The sequence below is a fragment of the Lithobates pipiens genome, unplaced genomic scaffold (genome assembly GCF_037356315.1).
Source record: "Lithobates pipiens isolate NorthernLeopardFrog02 unplaced genomic scaffold, aLitPip1_a1.2 Scaffold_18, whole genome shotgun sequence".
Classification (NCBI taxonomy): Eukaryota; Metazoa; Chordata; class Amphibia; order Anura; family Ranidae; genus Lithobates; species Lithobates pipiens.
Genome location: NW_027507758.1, coordinates 289,887,483 through 289,911,727, shown reverse-complemented (window position 1 = coordinate 289,911,727; position 24,245 = coordinate 289,887,483). Strand labels below are relative to the sequence as shown.

Sequence of the window (24,245 nt, the reverse complement as noted above, 5' to 3'; positions counted from 1 at the left end):
TAAGTGTTGCACATAAAATTCACTATTTACCATTTATGTAGTTTTCAAATGCTTCTTACTGGAATCTATAAACATTTATTAATAAGTATTGCAAAGGAAATGTAGCAGGGATATCATTTCCTACATCTGTACAGAAAAAAGTGCATCCTTTTGCATTAAAGTCAGTTAGCTTTTGTCAGATCATCAGTTACCAAAGTGTTTCCATTTTAGCGAACACTTCCGTTGCAACAGGTCTTTAAGTCCATTCATTGGTAATATACTTTGAAATTAAAATAAAGAGCACACTCACATTTAGGACAAAATATAAATATTCTGCAAAGATCTTAGAGTGTGAGATGTAAACCATATGCTTTATGTCCCAATAAAGTTTCATCAGCATAAATCATGACAGATATTCTACTGTAAAATGTTCCAGCTGTTTGCTATACAGAAATAGCTATAGAAAGTGGATTAAGTCAAGTGTAACGTATCTGTAACATTGTCTCATAAATGTGTCTGGATGGAGGAGGTACAGATCATTTGACTGCATAAAGGTTGCTCTTTGTCATCGTGGAACAGTTTACATAAGAAATGTGTTGTAGGACAGCAGTGTGTATACAAAAAATGAGGAGGGGCTGAATAAAAATGTTATTAGTAATGGTGTAATTATTAGTAATTAAAAAAAAAAAAACTAAATATATATATATATATATATATATATATATATATATATATATATATATATATATATATATATATATACTGTATATAAAATATAAAATTGTACCCAATAAATTAAGTTAAGCCCTGCTATGTATAGATGCCAAAACAACGAAGCTGATTTATTAACCACTTCAATACCAGGCACTTAGACACCTTCCTGCCCAAGCCAATTTTGAGCTTTCATCGCTGTCACAATTTGAATGACAATTTTGGGAAAAAAAACAAGTTTTTCTTTGTTTCTGTTAAATTTTTTTGTAAATAAGTACATTTTCTTCTTCAATGATGGGTACTGATATAACTGCACTGACGGGCACTGATAAGGTGGCACTGATGGGCACTGATGAGGTGGTACCAATGAGGTGGCACTGATGAGGTGGCACTGACGGCCACTGATGATGGGCACTGATAGGTGGCACTGTCGGGCACTGATAGGTGGTACTGATGGGCATTGATAGGGGGCACTGGTATGCGACACTGATGGCCACTCATAGGTGGCACTGATGGGTACTCATAGGAAACACTGCACATTACTGGTGATGATTGCCACACAGCCACGCCCCCCCTGTGTGGCAATCATCACCAGTAATGTGCAGTGTTTGGAGCTGAACAGGGAAGTGGTGATTCACATCTGTGTCTGGGCACCGAGGAGAGGGTGAGAACAACAATTACAAGCTCGCACACCTCGGGTCCACTGTGGCCACAGTCCAAAGTTTGTGCTGTTCAGGAAGTGAGGCTTGCTGTGACTTTGATATCTATTTGCTGGGTTTGAACTGTGAAATGTGAGTGTAAAGTTTGAAGTGTTTTTGTGTTTCAATAAATTGATTCATACGGTTTTACACCATTGGAGCACCTTTATTATTTTACATGTGGAATATTTGAATTTGCATGGATAATTGGAGCAACAGTTCACTACTTGCTGTATGGCTGATAAGCGCTTAAGCCTAATACGAAAGTGCAGGCATTGGGAGTCGGTGAGTGCATTTCTTAAGGGAGTGGAATCACTGATCACTTTGGTGTGGTGGATACTTTTGAACACTCTCATGAACTTTATCTTAACTTTGTTTGTTCTGTGAGGCCGCGTACACACGGGCGGACTGTTCGCCCAACCTTGTCCGCTGAACAGTGTTTGGGCGGACAGTCCGCCCGTGTGTGGGCTTTCAGCGGACAGTTTCAGCGGACAGTTGGACGGACAAAGTCTTTCGGAAATTCCGAAAAACTGTCCGCTGAAACTGTGTTTGAGCGAACAGTCCGCCCGTGTGTAGGCCACTTTCGAAATGAGCAAACTGTTCCCGCTCGGAAAGTCCGCCCATTTCGAGCGCGTGTACAGGTAGGCGGGGCCCGCGAAGGAGACGTCGCGGGCTCCGCCGCCTGGAATGGGCTTAAAGGGGAACCCCAACGCCGAAAAAAATCGGCGTGGGGGTTCCCCCAAAGTCCACACCAGACCCTTGTCCGAGCACGCTACCCGGCCGGCCAGGAAAGGGGGGGCGAGCGAGCGCGCCCCCCCTCCTGAGCCGTACCAGGCCGCGTGCCCTCAACATGGGGGGTGCCTTGGGGAAGGGGGGGCCGCGCGGCCCCCCCACCCCAAAGCACCTTGTCCCCATGTTGATGAGGACAAGGGCCTCTTCCCGACAACCCTGGCCGTTGGTTGTCGGGGTCTGCGGGCGGGGGGCTTATCGGAATCCGGGAGCCCCCTTTAATAAGGGGGCCCCCGGATACCGGCCCCCCACCCTATGTGAATGAGTATGGGGTACAATGTACCCCTACCCATTCACCTGTGAAATAAAGTACAAAAAAAAAACACAACACAGGGAAAAAATATTTTATTGCACAGCTCCGGGGGTCTTCCGTCTTCGGGGGTCTTCTCGCCGGACTCCTCCGCTATCTTCGTGTAGCTCTTTTACTAGCGGAGGAGCCCGGCTTTCTTCCTCCCCGCCGCCGGCCTCTTCTCCCGACTTCGGGGGTCTTGTCCCCCTCTTCGGTTCTTCTGCCGGGCCACCGCGCCTTCTTATAGCTCTTTTACAGGCGGTGGCCCGGTCTTCTGTCGCCGCTGCCTTCGGTTCTTCTGTCGCCGCCTTCGGTTCTTCTGTCGCCGCCTTGGGTTCTTCTGCCGGGCCACCGCGCCTTCTTGTAGCTCTTTTACAGGCGGTGGCCCGGTCTTCTGTCGCCGCTGTCGCCGCCGCCGCCTTCCGTTCTTGTTCTTCTTGTTCTTCTTCTTCTTCTCCTGGAGATGTTGACTCGACGAGCTCTCCGGCCGGAATGCCAGGGACACGCTCCGCTGCCACTTATATAGTGACAATGGGGCGGTGTCACATGGTATATGTCACATGGGTTGGTCACATGGTGACCCCGCCCCCTTACGATGTCATAGTCCCCATGTGACATCAACCCATGTGACCAACCCATGTGACATATACCATGTGACACCGCCCCATTGTCACTATATAAGTGGCAGCGGAGCGTGTCCCTGGCATTCCGGCCGGAGAGCTCGTCGAGTCAACATCTCCAGGAGAAGAAGAAGAAGAAGAACAAGAAGAACAAGAACGGAAGGCGGCGGCGGCGACAGCGACAGCGGCGACAGAAGACCGGGCCACCGCCTGTAAAAGAGCTACAAGAAGGCGCGGTGGCCCGGCAGAAGAACCCAAGGCGGCGACAGAAGAACCGAAGGCGGCGACAGAAGAACGGAAGGCAGTGGCGACAGAAGACCGGGCCACCGCCTGTAAAAGAGCTATAAGAAGGCGCGGTGGCCCGGCAGAAGAACCGAAGAGGGGGACAAGACCCCCGAAGTCGGGAGAAGAGGCCGGCGGCGGGGAGGAAGAAAGCCGGGCTCCTCCGCTAGTAAAAGAGCTACACGAAGATAGCGGAGGAGTCCGGCGAGAAGACCCCCGAAGACGGAAGACCCCCGGAGCTGTGCAATAAAATATTTTTTCCCTGTGTTGTGTTTTTTTTTTGTACTTTATTTCACAGGTGAATGGGTAGGGGTACATTGTACCCCATACTCATTCACATAGGGTGGGGGGCCGGTATCCGGGGGCCCCCTTATTAAAGGGGGCTCCCGGATTCCGATAAGCCCCCCGCCCGCAGACCCCGACAACCAACGGCCAGGGTTGTCGGGAAGAGGCCCTTGTCCTTATCAACATGGGGACAAGGTGCTTTGGGGTGGGGGGGCCGCGCGGCCCCCCCTTCCCCAAGGCACCCCCCATGTTGAGGGCATGCGGCCTGGTACGGCTCAGGAGGGGGGGCGCGCTCGCTCGCCCCCCCTTTCCTGGCCGGCCGGGTAGCGTGCTCGGACAAGGGTCTGGTGTGGACTTTGGGGGAACCCCCACGCCGATTTTTTTCGGCGTTGGGGTTCCCCTTTAAGCCCATTCCAGGCGGCGGAGCCCGCGACGTCTCCTGTACGCCTACCTGTACACGCGCTCGAAATGGGCGGACTTGGCTCCGCCTTACGTGGGCGAGTCCGTTCATTTCAAAAGTTGAGCGAACTGTTCGGCAAACAGTTCGCTGAAACAGTCCGCTCGTGTGTGGGCAAGTCCGCTCATGCAAATTTTGAGCGGACTGTTTGCCGAAACTGTTTGACGAACAAGGTTGGGCGAACAGTCCGCGTGTGTGTACGCGGCCTGACACATTTATTTGGTTCACTTATCACAGGGTGATACAATTGTTGTTCTCACACACGTTGTTCATACCATTTAATTGTTGTCACGTTTCTTGGAGTTAGTTATAATTTATAGTTAAGCGCCACTATTTTTCCTTTTTTCAGATTTTAGTTTTAAAAGGTAAAATACGATTTGCACTTTACATATTTTCAAGTGGTAGCTCTAGTCGAGGGAGCAGGCTTTGTCTAGGCGCAGCAGTGGGTATTTAGGTAAAGGGTGGAACTTTTTGGAATACCTGCAGTTTTTGTGATTTTTATCATATGTTATATAATGGTGCCAGTCAGTGCCCATTTGTGGGCACTAATTGGCACAGATTTGGCATAATTTGCACATGTGGATGGCCATGGGGTACATACCTGGCCATCCACATGTTGCCCCCTTCCCTGGTGGTCCTGGCAGCTCTCCTGGTGGTCTAGTGAAGGCATCCGAGGGGGGGGGGGGTTGTGCTGATAAATAATTAGTGCAGACCCCCCCTGTCAGATGCGAGTGAGGAAAAGCAGATCAACAGCTTTTCTTGTTGATATCGTGATCAGCTATGATTGGACAAGGCTGATCACATGGTAAAGAGCCTCTGTTGGAGTCTCTTTACCAAGATCGGTGTAGTGGTGTGTCAGACTGACACACTGCACCACCAATCGCCGCTATGCGCACCCCTACAGGTGTGCAGTGGCTGTTATCCTGAAGGCTGTCATATGATGCCCAGTCAGGATAACTGAACCACCAAATGGCTGTCATTCTGCTATAGGCTGGGCGGGAAGTGGTTAAAGGAGTTTCTAATCTTCACATATTAATATGTGTGAATATTTACATCATGTGCAGGAATTTGCCTTCTCTATGATTGGATAATTGAAGTTACAGCTCAGTCACAGTGCTGGGGTCATCGAGTGAGCACGCTCCAAGCACAGAACAGCAGCGCTGTTAAATGTGGCAGTACTGGGTTAAATCCCACTGCTGTGCCACCACACACAGTATATGCATACAGACTTCAGCAACAGGTAATTATACATTTCCACTTTTTTCACTAGTTACTGTCCCTTACTTGTGAGGCCTCGTTTCCATGGTAGTAAAAAACAGGCATTTGTTTCATGTTATTGAAGCTTTGCAAATGTTTTGCACAGCCAATGACTGTTTTGTAAAAACTGAACCATCTATACACACATCAAAATCAGAAGCTTTGCATTGTTTATTAGCTCACCAGCAAATGTTTTTTCAGGCAATGGCAACTTGACAAATGCTTCAATTCAAGCCAATACCAGCATAACCTAAGCAAACCTTAGATGCTTGTTATTCTTTCAGTAAGCATTTGCTTTTAATATATTTTCTTTAAAAACAAGATTTCCTGAATGCATCAGGTCATGGATTACAAATACATCCTAAATGTATCCAAAATGCATCAAAATGCAAGAGGCATTTCAAAAGTATCTTAAAAAGCATTTCTTTTAATGCATATATGAATTTAAAAAAAAATATCAAAACTTTCCATTAAATCTACAGTCACTTACTTTTATTTTCCTAATCCATGTTTCCAAATGTTTCCATTAGTAATGTCTTTCTTCCTGATCAGACTTTAGTTCATAACACGGGAAGGAGCTGACCAGCTGACCTCATTAGCACGCACCCTGCATCATCCACCCTCCCATTCCCAGGTGCACGTTTTTTAACCACTTTAAGACCGGGCCTATTTTTCAAAATTATTTACCAGTTAAAAATCACATTTTTTGCTAGAAAATTACTTAGAACACCCAAACATTATATCATTTGTTTCAAACACCCTAGAGCAGGGGTATGCAATTAGTGGACCTCCAGCTGTTGCAGAACTACAAGTCCCATGAGGCATAACAAGACTCTGACAGCCACAAGCATGACACCCAGAGGCAGAGGCATGATGGGACTTGCAGTTTTGCAACAGCTGGAGGTCCACCAATTGCATATCCCTGCCCTAGAGAATAAAATGGCGGTTGTTGCAATACTTTCTGTCATACTGTATTTGCTCAGCGGTCTTACAATCGCCCTTTCTTTGGAAAAAATACACTTTTTTGAATAAAAAAAAAAAGGCAACAGTAAAGTTAGCCCAATTTTTTTTAAATTGTGAAAGAGGATGTTATGCCGAATAAATTGATACTCAACATGTTACTCTTCAAAAGTGCACCCACTCGTGGAATGGCAACAAACTTTTATCCTTAAAAATCTCCATATGCGACATTTAAAAAACTCTACGGGTTGCATGTTTTGAATTACAGAGGAAGTCTAGGGCTGAAATTATTGCTCTCACTCTAGCGATCGTGGTGATACCTCACATGTGTTGTTTGAACATCGTTTACATATGCGAGCGCTACTCACGTATGAGTTCGTTTCTGCACGTGAGCTCGGCAGGACAGGGTACATTAAAAAATATGTGCAACTGGCTACAACAAGTCAATGGAGGATGCAAAAAAGAAGTGTGCCTGCTGCGGGACCTGGTCAGATATTTAAACCTAAGCTGGGATGAGATCCTGCATCCAAGCAGCCTGATACTTTGTGTCAGGTTGCACTGGCAACAAGCTGCACCCTCTTTTGGCCAAGCCACATTAAGCAGTATGGCCTTTGCCCACTGAGACAAGGTGGCGATTGTGGAGGGGAAGTCTAGAGTCTGCATGTAGTGAATTCAGATGTAGGCATAGCAGGAGGTTCAACTGTCCAGCTTCCTGAAAGTAGGTAATGAGGAGTGGCAGAATCTATGTGTGAGTACCAGGGATGGGCAGGTAGTCTGGCGACTTTTTCTCCACAGATACGTGGCATGGAGTAGTGGAACTGTGCTGGGTTGTACCAGTTAGGGAACAGGATGGCTCATGACAAGGGGAAATCTTTCAATGGAGATTCTTATTCTGGTTACAACTGTCTTGGAGGGATTTCCTTCACCTTGGAGAGATTTTCTTTATGGTGGGGGGGGGGGGGGGGGTTACTGATATAAGGGGGGACCTTTATATCAGTGCCCCCTTACATTCTTGGATTCACTATCCCCTTACATCAGTGACCCCCCCCAGATTGGCCTGACGGTGCTGTTACTGACCTCTCCTCGGGTGCACTGTGCAGGGGTCAGTACGACGGCTCCAGGTTGGCGGCTCTGGTTTTATCCTATTATCTCCTCTCCATAATCCATACACATCTAACCAAGGTGGTCAGAGCATGCGGACATGGTACAGGAGGTGGTCAGAGGATGTGGACATGGTACAGAAGGTGGTCAGAGGATGCGGACATGGTACAGGAGGTGGTCAGAGGATGCGGACATGGTAAAGGAGGTGGTCAGAGGATGCGAATATGGTGCAGGAGGTGGTCAGAGGATGCGAACAGTAATCTTTCTGGGGTACATGTACTTTAAAAAAATGACACCAAAACTAAGAAGGTGACAATACCTCCTCCTTGCAATAAAGTAAACACTCTCTATATGGTGCACTTATACATCTAACTTACATTATCATTATTGTTTCCTAAAAAATTATGTTTATTTCACAGGTGTTTTAAACACAGCCCTGACTACCCAGTAGGCAGATACGGCTGCTGAACCATAAGTCTTGTTATTTTTCTACATAGACGCTGATTTGCTCCTGGGTGGTGGAAGGGATTCCATTGTCCCAAGTATCAATTTTTCCACTATAACACAACACTAGTGATGGACGAACGTTTCGCCCGGCGGTCGTTTCGCGGCGAATTTCCGACATTCGCGGTCCGCACGTTCGAACGCCTTTTTCCGTCGTTCGCCGCGGCGGACTTACGTGTTTAATGTATACAAGAACTTTAACCTTTGGTGACACGTTTATCATGTGATACAGGACAGCCAATTGAGACATGACAGCACATGGACACTTGTACATTCCCCCTAACCTATAAATACACCCGATCCGGTGGCCATTTTACATTCTTTCTTCTGTTACGATAGGGACAGGTTCCTGTGTGGAGTAGGGAGAGATAAACCACTAGCTATTTGGTACACAAAAGTTCTTTTCAGGACTGGTATAGGTGTTAGGTGTTGATAGGTTTGCTGTGCTGCTGATTCTTGCAGCAGCCTGAGTGTCTTTTGTTAGTTTAGAGAAAGGGAAAGGACGGTGTATGCTACAGGGACAGCCAGATTAGTCTTTCATCATCATCATCATCATCATCATCATTAGCTGTTACTATCAAGGTCCACAAAAGAGCTGTTCCAGTAACCACTAATCGTTCTCTTTTTTTGCCAATTTGTATAGGGACAGGAAGGAAGCAGTGTTGTCAGGCAGTGAGGGTAATTTTAAAGACTTGCTGTTATTATTAGTTCCACAAAGGTTCTTTTCAGGACTGGTATCAGTGGTACAGTAATAGGCTTGTACATGTATAATATTCTTTCTTCCAAATATAGAAAGGATATTATACTTGACTGCTGCCCTTCTGCTGCAGTCTGCTAAACATTCACAACTCACTTGTTCCACAAAAGTTCTTATAAGGACTGGTAACTTGGTATAGGGTGCTACGGTACATAGGCTTGAGTGCGGTACAGTCTGCTGTTCTGTAAGGACCGCTATCGGTCCACAATAGATAGGGTTGACGTGCACCACTGCTGACCGCTGCCCTATACTGCAGCAGTCCTTCAGCGGTATAGGGACTGACGTACAGTCTGCTAATCACTAACACACAACCTGCTTGTTCCACAAAAGTTCTTATAAGGACTGGTAACTTGGTATAGGGTGCTACGGTACATAGGCTTGAGTGCGGTACAGTCTGCTGTTCTGTAAGGACCGCTATCGGTCCACAATAGATAGGGTTGACGTGCACCACTGCTGACCGCTGCCCTATACTGCAGCAGTCCTTCAGCGGTATAGGGACTGACGTACAGTCTGCTAAACACTAATACACAACCTGCTTGGTCCACAAAAGTTCTTATAAGGACTGGTAACTTGGTATAGGGTGCTACGGTACATAGGCTTGAGTGCGGTACAGTCTGCTGTTCTGTAAGGACCGCTATCGGTCCACAATAGATAGGGTTGACGTGCACCACTGCTGACCGCTCACCTATACTGCAGCAGTCCTTCAGCGGTATAGGGACTGACGTACAGTCTGCTAATCACTAACACACAACCTGCTTGTTCCACAAAAGTTCTTATAAGGACTGGTAACTTGGTATAGGGTGCTACGGTACATAGGCTTGAGTGCGGTACAGTCTGCTGTTCTGTAAGGACCGCTATCGGTCCACAATAGATAGGGTTGACGTGCACCACTGCTGACCGCTGCCCTATACTGCAGCAGTCCTTCAGCGGTATAGGGACTGACGTACAGTCTGCTAAACACTAATACACAACCTGCTTGGTCCACAAAAGTTCTTATAAGGACTGGTAACTTGGTATAGGGTGCTACGGTACATAGGCTTGAGTGCGGTACAGTCTGCTGTTCTGTAAGGACCGCTATCGGTCCACAATAGATAGGGTTGACGTGCACCACTGCTGACCGCTGCCCTATACTGCAGCAGTCCTTCAGCGGTATAGGGACTGACGTACAGTCTGCTAAACACTAATACACAACCTGCTTGGTCCACAAAAGTTCTTATAAGGACTGGTAACTTGGTATAGGGTGCTACGGTACATAGGCTTGAGTGCGGTACAGTCTGCTGTTCTGTAAGGACCGCTATCGGTCCACAATAGATAGGGTTGACGTGCACCACTGCTGACCGCTGCCCTATACTGCAGCAGTCCTTCAGCGGTATAGGGACTGACGTACAGTCTGCTAAACACTAATACACAACCTGCTTGGTCCACAAAAGTTCTTATAAGGACTGGTAACTTGGTATAGGGTGCTACGGTACATAGGCTTGAGTGCGGTACAGTCTGCTGTTCTGTAAGGACCGCTATCGGTCCACAATAGATAGGGTTGACGTGCACCACTGCTGACCGCTGCCCTATACTGCAGCAGTCCTTCATCGGTATAGGGACTAAGAGTTTTGTCACAGGGTCATTTAAAAAATGACAGGCAGAGGAAGAGGCAGGCCCTTCCGCAGGGGTGGTAGGGGTAGGGCAGGAGCAACAGGCTTGAGCCAAAGTGGGAAGTTGCAGAAGGTGCGTTCAATTACTTTAAAGGATGCACCAGACTTGGTTGAGTGGCTCGCTCAGCCTTACTCTTCTGCACCCTCCTCATCCTCTCGATCTGCACCCTCTTCTTCACTCTCTGCTATGTGCACCCCCAAAGACACTACCACCAACAACACGACCACCACCACCACCACCACATACCTTCCGCTTGAGTCACTGGAATTATTTTCCGATCCATATCAAGAGGACATTTCTGATGCGCAGCCACTCTTGGTATTGGATCAGGAAGAGGAGGTAGCAACAAGCGCTACTCAGCAGTCTGACGCCAGTACCCAGATCAGCCCAAGGAGGAGGTTGGTCCCCGGTGTTGCTGCCTACTCCGAGATCTCTACTTATAGCGGTGGGGAAGGTGACGTTGATGATGACGTGTCTAGTGATGTCACGTGGGTGCCCACAAGAGAGGAAGAGGAGGGGAGTTCAGAGGGAGATATGGACCAGCAGATAGGGAGGAGAAGCAGCAATGACTTACATTGCACAGCAGGGACAAAGCAGACTGCAAATGTATCAGGAGCGAGTCATCGACCATGTACGGTCACATCTGGCGCTCCCAGGACACCGGCACATGGCTCCGCAGTGTGGGCTTTTTTTAACGTGTCCGCTGCTGACAATAGCGTTGCCATCTGCAATCTTTGCAGTCAACGCGTTAGTCGCGGTAAGCCCAATACTCACCTAGGGACGACCGCCTTAAGAAGGCACATGAGCAGCCATCACCGAGCCCAGTGGGAGCAACGGAACACACAAAGCCACACTGCAGGCTCTCACCGTCCAGCCTCGTCTTCTACTTCTCCTTCTCCTCTCTCCTCACAATTGTCCTCCACTCCACCTTCCATCACGCCAAGCTCACATTTTTCTGCAAAAAGGCAGGCTTCCGTGGGCCTAATGTTTGAGCGTAAAAAAATGATGACGCCGGATAACCCTCTTGCCCAACGGTTGGCGGCTGGCTTGTCAGAACTCATAGCCCGCCAACTACTGCCATATAAACTGGTGGACTCGGAGGCCTTTCGCAAATTTGTGGCCATTGGAACACCACAATGGAAGGTCCCAGGAAGGAAGTATTTCTCACAGAAGGGCATCCCAGAGCTATATGGCCATGTTCAGCGGCAAGTGAATGTATCTCTGGCACACAGTGTCGGTGCCAAGATACATCTGACCACAGACACGTGGTCTAGCAAACACGGGCAGGGAAGGTATATCAGTTTTACTGCCCACTGGGTGAACCTTCTGACGGCCGTCAAGCATGTAACCCGTGGCACCCGTGTAGATTTGGTTTTACCGCCACGGATTGCATGCAGGCCTGACTCTTCTTCTCCTCCTCCTACTCCATCCTCCTCCCTCTCCTCCTCAGCTGCCTCCTCCTTTTCCGCTGCTAGCGTCTCTTCCACTGCACCGCCCAAGCTCCCCAGAACCTATTCCACATGCCAGGTGAGACGTTGCCATGCCGTGCTGCGTCTGTTGTGCCTGGAAGCAAAGAGCCACACTGGCCCGGCACTCCTTTCAGCTTTGCGTTCACAGGCAGATGAGTGGCTAACACCGCTCAATTTGACAGTTGGTAAAGTGGTGTGTGACAACGGTGCCAATCTGCTTAGCGCATTGAAACAGGGCAAAATCACGCACGTGCCGTGCATGGCACACGTCTTAAACTTGGTCGTGCATCGATTCCTTGTCAAATACCCTGGGGTCCAGGACATCTTGCGGCAGGCAAGGAAAATCTCGGCCCATTTCAGAAGATCTTACACGGCCATGGCTCGCCTTGCTGACATTCAGCGGCGACACCATCTGCCGGTCAGACGTCTTATTTGCGATTGCCCGACGCGATGGAACTCAACCTTCTATATGCTTGATAGGCTGCTCCAGCAGAAACGTGCAGTTAACGTCTACCTGTATGAACTCTGCGAAAGAAACGGTTCTGGGGAGCTGGGTTTTTTTTCACCGCGCCAGTGGCTGCTCATGCGCGACACATGCAGACTTCTGCGGCCATTTGAGGAGATCACCAAACTGGTCAGTCGCAGCCATGGCGCCATCAGTGACATGGTACCTTATGCCTTCTTTCTGGAGCGTGCATTGCGTCGTGTCATTGATCAGGCTGTGGAGGAGCAGGAGCGGGAAGATGAGGAAGTCGCAATGCTGGATGAATTCCCAGGGGGGGCTACTCTATCTGAGACAAGTCAACAACAGGAGTCTGATGAGGAGTCAGAGGAGGATGGTGCCGGGGCGGATGAGCAGGAGCAAGAAGAGCATGCTTTAAACCTTTCTGGGATCCCTGTTGTGCGAGGATGGGGAGAGGAGAATGAAGAGGACGACATTATCCTGGATGATGAGCAGGAGCCAGGCCACCACACCGCTTCCACTTTAGTGCAAATGGGGGCCTTCATGCTCCAGTGTTTTAATAGGGACCCCCGTATAAAAAGCATGAGGGTCAAGGACCAGTACTGGGTGGCAACGTACTTAGACCCCCGGTACAAACACAAAATGGCGGAAATGTTACCGCCGTCGCAGAGGGCTGTCAGAATGCAGCACTTCCAGGCCTTGCTTCGAGAAATGCTGCATTCTGCTTTTGCGTGCGCTGGCAGAGGAGCAATTCCCACTCCCAGAGAAGGATTTGCGGGTACCAATCCAACAGCGCCTGCAAGAAGAGGCCGGTTTGAAGATGTGTTGGTGACTTCGGATATGAGGTCATTCTTTCAGCCGACCCATCGACAGGTGTCATCCGGATCCAGCATCAGGGAACGCCTAGACCGTCAGGTGTCCGACTACATTGGGTTAACGGCCGATGTGGACGCTCTGAGGAGTGATGAACCCCTAGACTACTGGGTGGGCAGGCTTGACCTCTGGCCAGAGCTTGCCCAATTTGCAATCGAACTGTTGGCTTGCCCCTCATCCAGTGTCCTGTCCGAAAGGACGTTCAGCGCAGCAGGGGGGATTGTGACCGATAAGCGTACTCGCCTAGCTCACGACAGTGTTAACTACCTCACATTTCTAAAAATGAATGAGGCATGGATCTCGGAGGAATTCAACACATGTGACCAGTAGACCATGTATATGTCTATAAACTATTTTTTTAATCAAGCACACAGACCTTCTTAATTCATTTGGCTCACTTCCTTGACCCAAAAAAGCACACCGTACTATATGCCCCTACCCTCCTCTTTGAAGAGGTTGAGCGGTGTCATATTTCTACTGGGGCTGCTTATGATATCCCTGTGCTGTGCTGACTTCCTCCTGGGGGTTCTTATTATGAAGGGATCACACTATCCCTGTGCTGTGCTGACTTCCTCCTGGGGGTTCTTATTATGAGGGGATCACACCATCCCTGTGCTGTGCTGACTTCCTCCTGGGGCTGCTTACGGTGCTGCTGTCAGTGCTGTATGTCACGGTGCTGCTGTCAGCGCTGTATGTCACGGTGCTGCTGTCAGCGCTGTATGTCACGGTGCTGCTGTCAGCGCTGTATGTCACGGTGCTGCTGTCAGCGCTGTATGTCACGGTGCTGCTGTCAGCACTGTATGTCACGGTGCTGCTGTCAGCGCTGTATGTCACGGTGCTGCTGTCAGCGCTGTATGTCACGGTGCTGCTGTCAGCGCTGTATGTCACGGTGCTGCTGTCAGCGCTGTATGTCACGGTGCTGCTGTCAGCGCTGTATGTCACGGTGCTGCTGTCAGCGCTGTATGTCACGGTGCTGCTGTCAGCGCTGTATGTCACGGTGCTGCTGTCAGCGCTGTATGTCACGGTGCTGCTGTCAGTGCTCTGTATTACGGTGCTGCTGTCAGATGCCTCTATCACGGTGCATGTGTCATTCCGGTATGTCACGCTGCTGGTGATCATCTCCTGCACCCTCTTCTTTGCCTACCCTGGTCCCTGACCTTCCCTCTCCTCCATTGCCTTCATTAGCTCCATAGTCCTGAATTGTTAGAACAATTTCCCAAATAAAATAAAAATGCTTGTAGTTATCGATCCCAAATTCACCTCATACATGTATTATGTCATTGTCCAGATGGTGGGACTACGTTTTACCCCCTAATAATTACCACGTGGCCGCAAATTCGACATGAAGGTTTGCAAAGTTCGCCTCCCATTGAAGTCAATGGGGCCCGCGGCGAACGTTCGGTTTCGCGAACGTTTGGGTCCGTTCGCATTTCGCGTTCGCGAAACGTCCCGTCGGAAGTTCGTCCATCACTACACAACACACCATAGTGAATATCTGTCAATCTGGTGACTCCTGAAACAGGCTCCTGGATCCCATTTGAAGTCCCCATCTACAGGATGAAAGCTTTTAATCCCGGGCAGACTAGCAAATTGAGGACTTCTGGTTAGAACTGTATCACCCATACCTGAGTATTGGTATAGGAGGAAGAGGCAGTTCATCTGGATCCTGATAGAGCTTTCTTGGTGACCTATTTATACATTTTCCAGGCTGTGACTCCTACCCAGAGTACTCCGGTCTCATGCCCCGGCCCACCACCCACCCCGGTGATATAATCTTAAATCCAGACTCCGAGACTAAGTAGTGCTGTCTATTCAAAAAATGGTGCCAGACAGCACCATTATGTCATCTATTCACTGCGCATGGGTCCGCCTGGCCCGAAAATGGCCGAGCATGCACAAGCGTTTATGAGACTAGCAGGCTTTGGAATTGCGCATGCACAGCTTCATTGTTGGCCTGCGGCCATATTGCTTATGGGCACTGCTGCCTGTAACAGACATTTATGGGAAGACCAAGACGGGAGGATGGAAACACTGAAACTGAGCCATCTGCCCACCGGTTAGTCCCGATGGCCAGTACATGCCTGCCTGTAGGTAAAATGAATATCTCCTAAACCTGTACAGTTTAGGAGACTTTCACTTTGCATGCAGCAACTGACGTCAGCGGCGCATGGGCTGTGAAGGCCCGGCTGAAGGTTCGGCAGACGCTTGCCGGACCTTGCTGGGAAGACGACTCCCGCGTGCATGCGTGGGAGTGACTTAAATTTCAGCTCCAGCCACTCACAGCACCTGGAATCCAGAAGAACCCAGAAGAAACACAGAGGGAACATGTCAGCTCCCTTGGCATGGACCGGGATCAGATGCCAAGGCCTCATTCTAAGGTGAGTATTTCATAATCAGCTAGTATGTGGTGCCTTTGCCTTACGGGTTTTTTTATTTTATTTCAGTGCGGGTATACAACCACTTTAAGGGAAATCTCCCCAATGGGATGTGCATAGGAAAAACAAATAAACATTTACTAATTTAAAAAAAGTTTTGGCTTTAGATATACTCTAAATGCAAGTAGTGCAATACTTGACGTAGTACGAGGCTTGGTATCAGCCTTTTGCAGTCTACTGTACAGGTTATACAGCAGAGGTCAGCCAGAGGGAGAGTGAGAAGCATCAAAAGGAACAAATTAGTGTGCTGCTTCTCGTTTCACTTTCCCATCAAAGAGTGGGGAGGGAAAGGGAAAATGTAATTCTATATAGAATTGTGCTTTGGGGTAGAGCTGGGTAAACTTTATGAGTAGATGGACAAAAATGCAAATCCATTAGCAGGTAAAACAGTCCCCAGATATTTATTAATATATATATTATCAGTGTTCTGTATTTTTATTTTGAAAAGTGATATATAAAAAAAGTGAACTTTCAGTCTTACCTTTCACATTTGGGTCCAGCAAAATTTTCCCTACAGATACAACGAACAGAACCTCTCTTCATAGCGCATGTAAGGGCAAAGCTGTTGGAAAAGAATAATGGTATATTCTATTTAACAAACAAACACTGCTTTAAGTAGTAGTACTATGTGTGCAACTTGTAAACGGGTTCAGTGGAGCTCCATATCTTGTGTAAAGAATAAGGTTGGACCTCTTCTGCAATTTGTAGCAATTTTGAGAGAACCTCTAATGCTGTAAACAAAGATCATTAAATGCCTATACACTAAACACATATGGAGTCTCCAAGGACAAGTCAAAGAGAGAAAACGATTAGGATGTCAACATATTATAATTTATTGTAATCTAGCATCTGGTCCTGAGTTTTTTTAAAGGTGTAGTCATGGGAAATGTAAGTACTAACATACTGTATAACCATTTGGAATTCCTTTAAAATCTATTGGCTCCCTTTGTTAAATTATGTTAACCAGTCATAAGGGGTCTTAAAAGGCAATTGTATTGTGAATGTCGAATTGTGGGAAATAGATCCAGAATTTGCTGTTTTACAAAGAGAAATCGATGGATGAATAATAATAATATTAAAAACTAGAGAGATGTGGGGCCGCAGGCAAACATAGCACAATGAAATCCTTATGAACTAAAATGGATTCTCTGTAACATTTTTATAGCTATAGCATAAATGGATATCCTCCTATTATCTTTTTTGTCCTTCTACTGTATGAACTTCCTGTTCTTTATTTGCTCCTGTACAGATCTTTAATTTTAGTAGAAATTAACCTTCATCCACTACCAAAGGACTATCTACATATGTGAGGCAATGCGGGCTGGAGCTTCTATAAACAGTCTCTACGTTACAATAATCAGGCACATCCACTTTGAGAACTTTTCTAAAGTAGTATTAAGAGATGAGACATCTGGTGTAATAAAGAGATAGTGTTACATCTGTTTCATTCTAGTACAAGCTAATAAGAATTCTGTTCATGGGAACAAAACAGAAAGTAACTGTTCCCATCGGAGCTGTGATGAGATCATGCGTACTCCTCTCTCCCCTAGAGGAAAGACAAACTCTTAAGTACTTGATGGAATGAACAATCTAAATTCATATTTTCAACAAGTTTTGAAAAACATTTAGTAAAACAGTTGCAAAAGATTTACAAAGATTTCCACTTTGCTTACTTAGATTGTTAAAGCCCAAATTCAGGCAAAGCTTTTTTTCAGTTTTGAGTACAGTGGGGAAAGGGCTTGGATCTCTCTGAGGTTGTTATGGCTGTTAGTGATTGCATTTAGTAGATTGTTTCTTACTTTACATCCTTGTGAAACCAAGACAAAGAATGAGGAGTATAGGTGTCACTTGGAGAAGAAGACTCAGGTAGCAATACCAACTTGACATATGTTGTGATCTTTCCCCTACTCTACTAAATAAAATAGTTTTTGCTGATGTCTCTGCCTCCAGATTTCCTATGGTTTTCGGTTCCTGTGATACCCTGACACTAGGACATAATCTTCCTAGTAAGGACACAAACAGCAATAGCAAACTTATTGCAGCCTATGTCCCCCCTGCATAAGGCCCAATCAACAATGCTGCTCAAAGAGAATGAGATTTGTTGATGTAAATCTTTCCCCAACAACAATCAGGCTTTTATTGCACCATGCAGGGTTAGTGTCAGACCGCTGTGTTCTGTGTGAAAGCTGTGCTCTGGCTCTCCAGTGTGCTGCAAACATAGTTCAGCTTAAGAATAAAAACAAATACCATTACTTATTGGTTATGCAACCAGAGGCTTTAATTTGACTTTAATAATAGGGACAGAAGTAGTAAGTACAATACTTTATTACAAGTAGAGTGGAAAAGTATTAGATCCCATTCAGATTTTTAACGTAGCTTGTGTCTTCCTACAATGGTGACATCAGTAACCCTTATTTCTGGTTCTGATGTTTCAGAAATTAAAAGTTAAGTGAAAATCCCAGATAGCAATAACATAATTCTCTCACTCTTCCCTTTGTGATTCAAAACTAATAAAACTGTTTTGGCTGTGGTTGGGATTTAAGTAGTGGACAAGCAGCCCACTGGCAGAGGTAGACCAAATATTTATAAACCTGTTCTCCAGTAAACACTATAACAAAATGAAAGAATTTGGTCAAGAGGATTGCTTACCTCTGAGCCCATGATTTGATTAATTACCATAGTGCATACTCTGATTAGGTAAGAACATGAATTAAATACAATTGATATTCTGTATAGTATTAGTACCTATTCTAATGGAAGTTGCATAAATTTGGAAGGGGCAACTTGTGTAAGAGTCCAACAAAGGGTCAAGTAACACTACTAAAATTTCCCACTTCCCAGCTCAGTTATTACTTTAAAGTCAAGACAACCCTTTTTTTGGGGGGGGGGGGGGGGTTAGATACAGCATTGAGGGTTAGAACCACTGTCAATCTTTATTGCTGTCTGTGTCACTGTTAGTGATATTCACTATTTAATTGGCCTGATTCCAGTGTAATGGGGGATGAAAGTGGGAGTGATTCCACAATTTTGAGGGGCCAGAACAGGGATATATGAGAAATCTTTTAGGGGTACCTGTTCCCTCAGAAGACAACGGTCTACATGGACATTTCCCTTACATTGGATGAATATCCTTTCATGCCTTGTTGAGTCTGCAGGATAGGAAGTAAAGAGATATATCTCTTCTGCAACACAGATGCCGAAAAAAAAAAATTCTAACTGAATTTCAACCCTATCCTACTCAATCCAAATTGGAAAAAAGTTTTAGCTTTAGACATACTTTAAGTTAGCAAAGCTGCTGCTGGTCAGAAGCCACTGTAAAGCTGAGTTAATACATACAAACACTGTGTTGGCCCAAGGCCTATGGTTATATATCATGCTGGAAACTGTTCTGGAAGAAGTTTTCTGCCAAATATGATTTCTAAGTACAAGAATTAGACAAAGTAATAGGCATTTATATATGCATTACATCTTGACTACAATTCTCCTTTAAGTATGTGAAACATTAACCAACACAACCATTGCCAAGCCATTGAAAATTTGAACTGACAATTCTAAATGTAAGCCCTTCTTCAGGATAAAATATAGATGGTGATCTTTATAGAATTGTGCTTTTTCAAAGGATTGAAAGTGACATACTTGTTAGAACTAAAGTGCAGTGGACAGGGACATTGCAGACAGGATTTTAATACTCCTTGGACTACATCAGCCATGTAACCAGTTGGACATCTCTCACAGTATTTGCCAGTTGTATTCCTTTGGCAGTCCTGTGTAAAAAAAAAAAAAAAGAGAGAGAAAAATGGAACAGTGCACAAATGAGGGATTAATGAGCTATTCTGACACTGAGTTTGATCATCCAACATACTGTTTATGATGTTACCGGAAAATGTGTATGTACCAACATCAAAAGCAACAGCAAATATAATAAAGTGACCATGTCACTACATGGGTCAAACAAAAGTAAGTTCATGCTGTAAAACAAGATGCCATATCTTTACCTTTCTGGAGGCCTGTGTGTTAAAACTGTGGCAGTTGGCTGTTCTCTGACCACTACAGATATTTCATACTTCCAGGTATATCAAATATCTGCTCTCTCACTACAGGATGTACAAGCCAGTGGAAGGAACCACATTGCACCATGGGGAAGAAGGAGTTTGACACACCCAGTAATGTCAGACACTTGTAGTGGCTTTAAGAAAGCAGCATAGGGGGTATATGGCATCTTCTTTTACAGCATGGGCTAACTTTAGACCCTGTAGTGAAAGGGACGTGTCGCTGCCATCAATGACCTCCCAGAGTCTTCTTCCAGGTTTGGCACCTTCAGCCATCTTGATTTGTCAGTCTGGGATGACAAAACTAGAAGTCGGGAGCCTAATCCCCAACCAGGCTACCATGAAGGGGGGGGGGGGCAGTTGGACTATCACGGTACAATACAAATAATATAACAAATAAATATATAAAAAATACAGAAGATTTTATTGATGCCAAAAAACAATTCATCGTTTACAAATAAAACATCATAGCTAGACAGAGTATGTCACCAGTGGGTGTTCACGGTGGGGCAATTAATCACAGGCATAATTTTCCTCTACTAGTTTCACGGACATAAGCCGCTTCATCAGGAAGTTGTCTGTGATAAGATCAAAAGAACAAAGTAATACTCGAACACAGAAAATTACACAGTTATCATACAGCATCATTTTTGAAAAAATCTTTAAAAGTAAAAGTGGAGAGAGAGCAAAGCTGCTTACCCAAGCTTCAGTAATGAATGAAGCGGCTTATGTCCACGAAACTTATTTATTTGTTATATTATTTGTATTGTACCATGATAGTCCAACTGCCCCCCCCCCCCAAGCCATATCTATTTCCTACAGTGCCTATCAGCATAAATAAGTATACCCCTTTTAGAATGTAAGATTTTAATCAATATCTCAATGAACACAAGAACAATTTCCAAAATGTTGAAAAAACTGGGTTTTATAGAATATGTTTTTTAGCTCATTACATGAAAGTAAGGTTAATAATAACTTAAATAACTTTTACTAATACTAATTAAATTACTTAGATGACAAAATCTTCAGTTTTACTCAAATTAGTTGATGCAAGAATGAATACACCCACAACAAAAATGACTACATCTAGTATTTTGTATGACCGCCATGATTTCTAAGGACAGCACCAAGTCTTCTAGGCATGGAATGAACAAGTTGGTGACATATTGAAACATCTATCTTTTCCATTCTTCAAGAACAACCTCTTTTCGAGCCCGAATGCTGGATGGAGTGTGATTCTCAACTTGTCTCTTCAGAATTCCCCATAGGTGTTCAATTGGGTTCAGATCATAAGACATACTTGGCCACTGAATAACTTTCACCCTGTTCTTCTTCAGAAATACAACAGTGGCCTTAAATGTGTGTTTTGGATCATTGTCATGTTGGAAAAGTGCACAACGACCAAGGGCACGGAGTGATGATAGCATCTTCTCTTTCAATATAGAGCAGTACATCTGTGAATTCATTATACCATCAATGAAATGCAGCTCCCCGACACCAGCAGCACTCATGCAGCCCCACAGAAGAGCACTTCCACCCCCATATTTCGCTGTAGGCACCGTACATTTTTCTGTGTACTCCTCACCTTTGCGACTCCATACAGTTTTGAAGCAATCAGTTCCAAAAACATTTATCTTGAGCTCATCACTCCAGAGTACAGAGTCCCAGTATTCTTATTCTTTCTCAGCATGGGTCCTGGCAAATTCTAGGTGGGATTTTTCATGCATGGGCTTTAGGAGAGGTTTCCTTCGTGGATGACATTCATGCATGCCATTCCTCTGCAGTGTATGCCATATTGTGTCATGGGAAACAATCACCCTAGTTTGGCTTTCTACTTTGTTAGCTAACTGCATTGAACTTGCATAGCGATTTCTTCAACCCTTCTCATCAGAAGATGCTCCTGTCAAGGTGTTAACTTCCGTGGAAGGTCTTTTTCTCTTTGTGAGATGCTTGCAGTTCCTTCTTTTTTAACTTTTTGTATCACTTTTGTTACAGTATTCTGACTGATAAGTAAAGTTTTTCTGATCTTCTTGTAGCCTTTTACTTTCTTGTGTAAAGAAATTATTTTCTTTCTCAAGCCTTGTGACATGGGAAGGGGTGTTCTTTGTTAAGTAACACCATTTTATAATCAAATGTCTGCTGGAGACCTGTTTTATGAATAATTAGTCTCACCTATAGTTTAATTCTTGTTAATTAGGATTTTGTTAACAAAAATTTAGCTTTACTCCTAAGGCTTTCATTTTTGCAACATGGTCTTCAATTCATTTGTTAGGAAAAATACTTTTTTTGTGTGTGCAATATAACAAATCTTGGTTTCAATCAATGGCTCACATTTGTGGGGGTATTTTGTATTATAGTGTCCCATAGAAAATGGTAATTCTGAAAGTAAAGTAAAGGTTTTCTGAGAAATCTGTTGGGGTGTACTCATTTATGCTGAGCATTGTACATAGGGGCCGGGGACCACTAGGGATTAGGTTGCATTCAGTCACCACCTCGCTACCAGAGCATACCATCATCTTTGCTAGTCACACTGTACACATGATGCATGGCAGCTTAAGCACCAAACTCACTACCAGTTAGCCATAGTAAAAGCAATAAGATCTTACACTTGCGGCATTCTCCACTTGTAGACCTTTGGTAGTACAAATCCCCTGATATAAGCCCTGTTCTGTTGATACATCTGCCTTACATGCACCCCTTTTGAGAGACTTCAGACTGGGCATTTAGGAGCTAAAGTTTATTGCAAGTACAGAGTTACCAGATCACAGTCCTTTACAATCATTGCTGACACAGTTCCTGTTCATTCTAGCTAACTCAGGCTGCCCATATCTCTAAGCAAGGGAAAGTCCTTGTCTAAGGTCCATTTTCTGGTTCCAGTACCCTGACTGGGTACTCGAAGAGGGTGGCCATGTGTTCCCAGAGGAGCCACATCTTGCAGCACAGCTTCCTGTCAGTTCCCATGAGGAAGACTGAACTCCCTCAAAGGTTATCTCCCCTTGTGTTTATGGGCCACCAAAAAGAGGCTGGAGCATGAATATCCAGGAGTTTGGCAATCTTAACCCTTTCTTAACCTCCGTGGGAAGCATGTTCAAAGAACTCACCAATACACACACAGTGCAGTACAAAAAAAAGACATATGATTTGATTTACTAAACCTGGTGCACACAGAATATGGTGCAGCTCTGCATAGAAAAACATCAGCTTCCAGGTTATTTTGTCAAAGATTGAACAAGCTGAAGTTGGAAGCCATTTGGCTACTCTGCACAACTACACCAGTATTTGCACTCTCCAGTTTTTGTAAATCAACCCCATAGTGTGTACCCAAAAAGTAGGCACCTGCTTACATGCTTTTGCCCTTTTCTCTGTTCTCTGTCCTGAAGGTCATAGTTTAGTTTACCATGTCTCCAATGCCAACTTTTTTTACGCCTTAATCTAATGAGATGGTTATCTAGTCACAATTTATGGCCTTGACTTGCTTGATATGTTTAAGGGGCTAAATACTTGCTGTATTGAGACCTTGACCTTTTCTATTTGAACTTTGTTTTTGTTTATGGATACAATTTTTTTCAATAAAACATGATTTAAAAAAAAAACTGCATGGCTAAGACTATCCTGTCCACAGGGTCACAATGCTACTGTGCGATTTCACTGCAGAACATTCAGAACTGTCACTCGTTACAGGAAGTGGAACAATATTCAATCTACTGGCAGAATCAACAGATAATAAAACTGTTACAGCGGGACTCAAATAAATGAAACTGCTGTGTTAATGATAGTGATAGACTGCGTGCAATGTGATTTCATAAGTCATAGTTAGACTTTAAGGAGATAATAAAGGTACTTCTCATGACTCGTGTTACATTTTAAACTGTAAAAGCAAAACAAAGAGTTGTATATGGAGAACCAACTATGGTATATCTTGTGATAAAAGACTTTGCTTTTGAAGCAAATGTACAAAATGTTAGTGCAAAGGTAAATTGTATTTAACCCCCCCCCCCCCCCCCCCCCCTCCCCACCAGACACCAATAAAAAAATGGTTTAAAAACAGACAAGTGAATATATGAATTTGCCCACTTCCTTGTGTTTTACGCCCAGGAAGCCTCAGTAGGGGTATTTAGTTTCTATATTTAAAGCACAAGGAAGTGTGCAAATTTATATATTCAATTTGCAGAAGTGTTTGGGATCCTGCTGTGCCAATTTGTTTGACAATGGTCTGTTTAAAACATTTCCTGGTGTCTGGTAGGGTGGGCAAATTTGCCTTTACACTAAAATGTTGCACATTTGCTTCAATAAAGTCTTTTATCACAAGATAAACCATAGTTGGCTCTCCATATACAACTCTTTGTTTTGCTTTTACACTTTGATCTTTTCAGTTGTGGAGGTACCCCATCTATTGAAGATGAACTGGTCAACAATGTGATTTTGACTTTATGGTTATAGCCAGAGCTTCTCTTTTTATCTACAAATTACATTTTAAAATCTCTTGTGCATTGTCCTAGGCTAATAATGTTATAGTCTGGCAAGAAAAAAAATTGAACATCATCTATTCTTTCATGCAAAGGCTAGGAAACAGCTTTAATGGTTGTTTTTATTGGGTGTTTATTGTCCATGTCTGCT

At 45.0% G+C, this 24,245-nt stretch overlaps 1 protein-coding gene across 1 annotated transcript in view; it reads right to left on the bottom strand.

Annotated features, from left to right (window-relative positions):
• LAMA4 (laminin subunit alpha 4) overlaps positions 1–24,245 on the bottom strand; it is a 183,996-nt gene that overhangs the window by 106,988 nt on the left and 52,763 nt on the right. The window contains exons 3-4 of the mRNA XM_077487095.1: positions 19,216–19,343; positions 16,061–16,141 (exon numbers count right to left, since the gene is read on the bottom strand). Of these exons, the coding sequence (XP_077343221.1) occupies positions 16,061–16,141; positions 19,216–19,343 (209 nt within the window). The remainder of the gene's footprint in view (positions 1–16,060; positions 16,142–19,215; positions 19,344–24,245) is intronic.